The sequence below is a fragment of the Glycine max genome, chromosome 13 (assembly GCF_000004515.6).
Source record: "Glycine max cultivar Williams 82 chromosome 13, Glycine_max_v4.0, whole genome shotgun sequence".
NCBI classification, from domain to species: Eukaryota; Viridiplantae; Streptophyta; class Magnoliopsida; order Fabales; family Fabaceae; genus Glycine; species Glycine max.
Window position 1 is genome coordinate 29,065,416 of NC_038249.2, and position 6,392 is coordinate 29,071,807.

Genomic DNA, 6,392 nt, shown 5'->3' on the forward strand with positions numbered 1-6,392 from the left:
ATAGAGCAAACTATAAAGTAGTGAAGATACAAGTTAAGCTTCATACTTCAGTAGAGTTCGAGCAATTAATTTTCAAAACTCTCCAAGCATGACTAGCTCCTATCAAAATTTAAAAAATTAGAACTCCAAATCGCCAATGATCATTAATATACAAATGGCTTTGACACTAAAAAGGGGGTTCATCATGATGGAACTGCAGAAAGAACCTCACCATGTCAATTTGTACTCCATATACAAAGCATAAATCCAAATATATATATATATATATATATATATATATATATATATATATATATATATGCACTAATGTCATGGTTGGTTCGGGTTCGGATTTGTATTCGGGTCACTTTCTATCTCCTGAGCCAATTCTCTTGTTAGCTTGTCAGCACGATCATCAATGCCACCAGCGAATGTGTAGATCCTGAATGCAAATTGGAAAGATTTCCAAAGCATTGAACCACCTTCCTTTTTAGGTGCATCATTCTTAGCAGCTGCATTGCGATTCTCCTGCATTGAGTTTAGGCAAATGCAAACAATTAAAGTCAATTTCGTTTCATGGTTTGGTCATATACAAGTGTTTGTGTTTGTTTCCTTTGTTCTAACTAGAATATATATACCTTAAGTGCTAACTCCATGCAACTGGAGGAAACGTCCACCAATGCTTCCTTGATCTTTACAAGAATGTGGAAGTCGAATTCGATGTTGTGACCCTTAAACTTCTTGGACTCTTCATCTTTGGTTCTTTCCAAAGCATCTAATTCTGTTTTAATCTGTATTTTTTCTCTTTTGGGTTAGAATTTACAAATTAATGCGTCTATAACAACACTTAATGAGGTAATCAAATGAATTTGATGTTTTTTTTATTACCTTGGTGAAATAACGCTCAATCTTTTCCAGTTGCTGACCCAATGGAGGCACTATTTTCCAATTTTGAAGCTCGGTAAGTATAGAGTCTAACTTGTTGTACAGTGCTGCTGCCATTCTTAAAGCTTCCAACTTCTTTGTGGGGAAACCTTCAAACCGTGATAGCACCTATATGCAGCAACAGAATTGCTTATCATGGTAAATGAAAGAACCAAGAGCAGTAATAAATGGAATTGAAATGAAAATCATATGGAAATGAATTTTCTAAAGTCACCTGTGATTCATCAGTTAGGTTCTCAAGAACGGATTCAACATCTCTGTGGAACCTGCTCAATTCTGTCATGTCCTTTGTCTTGAAATTAGTAATGGTAGATCTCAGCTCCAAGATTTGCTTTGTGTACTTTTGAACATCTTCTTCTATTTGTTGGAAGTAAGAGGATCTAATTAAATAAAGGAAAGATAAGCCAAATACTTTAAGAGGTGAGAAATTTGGTTCCAAGACTTGTAAGATATAAAGCATGGATACTTAAATATGTTCCACATATTCATAGACATCGATTTTCTTTGATACTTAACTTATACATATCTGGAAAGTATCCAAGCTTTTAAAAAGAGTCAAGAAAATCAAATACAACTACGTATTAGACATAGAAGCATGTGAAAAATGGAATTATAAGATTAGTTTGTTGATAAAAAAAGGAAGGATGAGAAATGGATTCGATTTCTCTCACTAAAAAAATGTAAAAATTAACAATTATAAAATAAAATTTGCGGATAAAAAAAGATAAACATAGAAACATAGAAGCATTGTTCTTGTTGTTGTGCATGATTGAAAAAGCATACCTTTTTGTCATCTCTGCTAGAGCATCAGCCATTCCTTGTTTCCCTCCAGTGCTTGCTGCTCCAATACCACCTTTTTTCCCAGCTAAAGATTTTCCATTGAGGCTAGACCCTTCTACTTTTCCCTTTAGAGTTCGATACAGGTTGCCTAACTGTGTCGATCTTTTCAATTTAGTAGTTGCCCTAGCGCCCAAGGATCTCCCTCCTCCAAGAGGAGGTGGTGGCGGTGGCGCACCTCCTTTTGCACCACCGGGCACGGGTGGTGGAGGTGCTGGAACTGATCCACCTTTCAATGGAATGGGTGGTGGTGGTGGAGGAGCAGCAGCAGTTGTTGCTGAACCACCTGAACTTGTAGACCCTTTTGGTGGTGGAGGTGGAGGTGGAGGTGGAACCATCTTAATTATTGGAGCAACACTTTGCTCCAATTTTGGTGCTGATGGTGGAGGAGGAGGAGGAGGAGGCGGTGGTGGTGGTAATGTTACATTTGGCTTGATCATGGATGATGATGCAGTAGGTGGAGGTGGAGGTGAAGGTGGCAGTGGAGGTGGAGGTGGTGGTGGTGGAGGGGGAGTAGCTTTCACCATTATCATGGATGGTAGAGGAGGTGGTGGAGGAGGAGGTTGTGGTATGCATGGTTTAGGAGGGTCTTGTTGTGTAATTGGAGGTGAAGATACAAGTACTTGTTCTTGTTGCTCGAGAGGTATTTGTGGTGGTTTAGGAGGAGATTTGGGTTGAAATTGTCCTGGAGACAATGATAGCCTCACTTCCCTAATAGCTTGAGGTTTGTTAGTTTTATGATCATTGATTATGCTTTCTAACTCCTCCTCAGTTGCGTCCAAGTGAAACACTAGGTCTTCTGATGAGTCCTTTCCATGAATAATATTTGAGGCCTTGTCATCCAATTCTGTGGTGGGTACTGATGGTTCCTCTTCTATCTTGTGTATTTGTGTTGGTGACATCTGAAAAGACAAGCGCTTTACATCAATAGGGTTCAACTTTCCCACAGCTTGAACTCTGAGAGACAGAAGAAGTGGTGAGGCACAAGAACTCCTTGGACTGTCTCCTGATCTTGCTGAGTACTTCATCAACTCTGGGAGAACAGATTTAGGTGTGGCAGGAGAAGAGCAACAAGAGAAGCTGCTATCTGAAAAGGAAGTTGATCTCATTATATGTTTCCCAAATGAGCTTGAACGTGGGCTGAATTCTTTCTTGTGCTCATCTTCTTCTGTCAATTCTATGTCAAACCTCTCACTTGCTAACTTCATCAAGGAATCTAGAGTGGTCAACATTGTCTCACCTGCAAAACAAATAAAACAATGTCTTGGACTATTAAAATTATGAATTTGGACTTTGTCTTCTTTTTAATACACCATTTGACAAGCTATACGTACACTAATGACATACATACCCAATTGACGCATGTTGTTGTTATCCTTGCATGATGGTAATACAATATTGAGCTTATTCATCCAATCATTGTTCATCATCCATGACTCTCCAAGAGACTTCAAAGCCTTGCAGAAGTAGGCCATAGACTGTAGTAAAATAGTCCACGTTTAGTATTTGCGAGTTTAAGGGTCCATTTACTTTGAGAAAACATTTTCTATTTTCATTTTTAATTACAAAACTTTCACCTTACTTCCAATCGATTTCTTGTTTATAAAGATTTGTACACCAAGCAAAAAAAACATAACAAAGTTGTTTTCACAGTTTTCTATATAATTTTTTGAAAATAAGAACTGATTGAAAACAAAGTGACAATTTTGAAATTAAAAGTAAAAAATAAATAAAAATCAAAGGTCCTAAGATTTCAGTATGATTAAATATAATTTGACGTGCAGCTAAATGTCCAAACCTTGTCTATAGGCTTGTCCTTAATCTTTGACACTTCATTTTTTGGTATGATCCCTGGGTAAAGCCCGTGCAGATCTTTCAGGGTTTTCATTACCATCTGTAGTGTGACAGATGAAATTAAGTCGAATTTGTGAAGCAGGCAAGAATAGTGAGGGATTAATGCATGCTGTCATTTCTTTGAATAGAAAGAAATTATATATAAAGCACCTCACGTAAGGAAGCAGAGCTGTTACATGGAGCTAGGTCCATGATGTCTCTGAATGCCAAGATCTTCTTATGGATCTCCACCATTAGAATCAATTGGTCTGCCCCAACAAATGACAACTCCAATGACTCTTCATTTGCTTTGCTCTTAGCTTTTGCAGATGAAGACCTCTTAGGTGTAGAACCTTTCATTGCCTGCAAGTGGTTATACGTTATAAAGGGTAAGTGCAAAGGAAATCGAATTATTTATACTGTTTCATATAGCTAATGTTTGAAATTCCAACATCTTCTAACACCTCTTTCACTGGTTAATTACATGCCATTAAATTCATTCATGATTTGATCCGAACATTTATAAAAAAAAATTGACAAAGCAACATCTCCATAACTAAAAAGTTAAAAACCTAGTTAATTTGATGAATGAAAGGCAAAAATGACAATACTTTTTTCTAGCTAAAAACAACATTCTAATGCATGGCATTGAAGAAAGGCATTCCAATTAAGTTGGCACTTCATCCTTCACGAAAAATGAGAAAATTTAAATATCATAAAACCCGTGAACAATCGTATAAACCTAAAGTTGGATAAAGAAAACCTATTCTAAAAGATGTTTTCCTATATAAAACTTTGAAATGGTATCCGACCAAACAAAACCCTAAATGTTAAGTCCATGAGACAAGCATATCTATACATTTGTTGTCTTCACGAAAAATGAGAAAATTTAAAGATCATATGTTTAGTCATTTTTTTTCCAGTTTTTTCATCTATGCATAAGCTTCAAAGGAACCATATAATTTGAGATGAAAACAAGACTTCAATCATGGAACATAAACCGACATGTTATACCATATATGTTACATAGAAACGACAAATAACAAATGGGGAAGTTCCAAAATCCCCATATTAACATTTGTCTTTGATTTTAAAAAAAGAGATATTATTTTTACTTTAGCAAATTGCAACTAGCTGGCATCAAGTCCCTAATAGATATAGACACGGGAAAAGAAAATATAGGCTAACAAGATAAGGTCATGGAAACAAAAAAAGGTTGCAATTTTACCTCAAAAATGTTTGCCTTGCGACGAAAGAGCAATGGCTTCAAACCGCAGAAACCAACGGTCGCCATGTTTTATTGATAATATTGACTGGAAATTAATCCTGGAACAGAAGAAAAGTGATGCTAATGCCAAACAAAAGTGTTCACAAAACATGTATATAATCAATCAAGCTAAAAATGTTCGTTTAGAAGAGAAAACAAAAAAGATATCTAAAAAATGATTCTGTAGAACAAATAACGAGAGAAATTAATGTTCAAACCTTTGAAAAATGATTATCCAAATTAATTGGGTTGGTGATAGAAAATTTGAGATATGCATGCACGTAAACATGCATGCAATTATGGGTTATCGTAATGTCTGACGATGCGGAAACCAATATGAGAATTACAATGGAACTTTCTCAAAAGAGAGAGCCAAAAGAAAACCGAAAGAGGAAGGAATATAAAGGCTCCTTCCCCCTCCTGTCTTGCTGATTAGTTTGAGTCGTTTCGATATGGTTTAGTGTTTATGCTTTATGCTTTGTGTCTTCATCATCAATGGCTAACTGAATATTGCAGGAAAGTTGATATGCTGGGTTGGAATATGTCTAAAAATAAGAGAATGTTAAACTTAAACAGCTTCAATTCCTTCCCTTCTAGATAAGGTGCCACATTAGTGGAATTATTAACATATGGCTTTGGACTTTCTATATTTAAGTATCCTTTCTTTTGATTCTAATCTCATGTGTTTCATTAAATAATTACCCCCGATAGTATTTCTGAAGTTGGTGAATAGAATGATTTCTTAGTCATTTCCTAATTAAGACGTATATATCTTCTTATCTGAATAAAAAATCAATCATAAATAGTTATTTTTGTATTTGAATGTGTAGAGTGTTGACAAATTCGTTCTCGAAAGATGAAAATTTAAATTTTAGTCCCCTAAAAGTAAAAAAAAAAATGCGACAAATTCATTCATCCGTTAATTTCTGTTACCGTTATTGAAGGAACCTATGTGGCACAGATGGACGAAAATGTCACAAAAATGATTGTCAACATGATTTTTGAATAAATTAGACCAGAATGTCAGTAAGTTAACATTAGATCAAAATATTAGTAAGTTATCATTAAATCAAAATGTCAGTAATTTTCTATTTGATCAAAATATTAATTATTTTTTTAACCAAAATGCCAGTACATTTTTATTGAACCAAAATATCAATAAATTACCAGTAGACCAACATATCATTAATTTTTTATTTAACCAAAATGTTAATAATTTTTTATTGGACCGAAATGTTAGTACGTTTTCATTAGACTAAAAAAATAGGAAAGTATGCATAAATTAGAACAAACATAATAATAATTATAAATTGTATGTTGGTATGAAATTCCTAATGTCATGGTACTTTATCCAATATATGAGACTCAAACAAAAATGCATAACCACTAAGTTAATCCTTACAAAAAATGAGACTCAACTTGATTTTGTTATTACCTATTGTTGTCACAATAGAAATTTTACAAAATAAACATTCTACCAATGTACAAAAATAAGCAATGTACCAATCATTACAAATTTATCCAAATTATA

General features: G+C 34.7%; 1 protein-coding gene across 1 annotated transcript; it reads right to left on the reverse strand.

Annotated features, from left to right (window-relative positions):
• Nucleotides 1-309: 309 nt before the first annotated feature.
• LOC100799762 (uncharacterized protein At4g04980) lies at nucleotides 310-3,949 on the reverse strand. The gene is made up of 8 exons (XM_041007937.1): nucleotides 3,766-3,949; nucleotides 3,560-3,655; nucleotides 3,113-3,239; nucleotides 1,708-3,061; nucleotides 1,139-1,304; nucleotides 868-1,032; nucleotides 618-770; nucleotides 310-507 (listed from the first exon to the last, which is right to left on the reverse strand). The coding sequence occupies exons 1-8, from the start codon at nucleotides 3,847-3,849 to the stop codon at nucleotides 310-312; spliced, it is 2,343 nt and encodes a 780-aa protein (XP_040863871.1). The 5' UTR covers nucleotides 3,850-3,949.
• Between the last annotated feature and the right edge of the window lie 2,443 nt (nucleotides 3,950-6,392).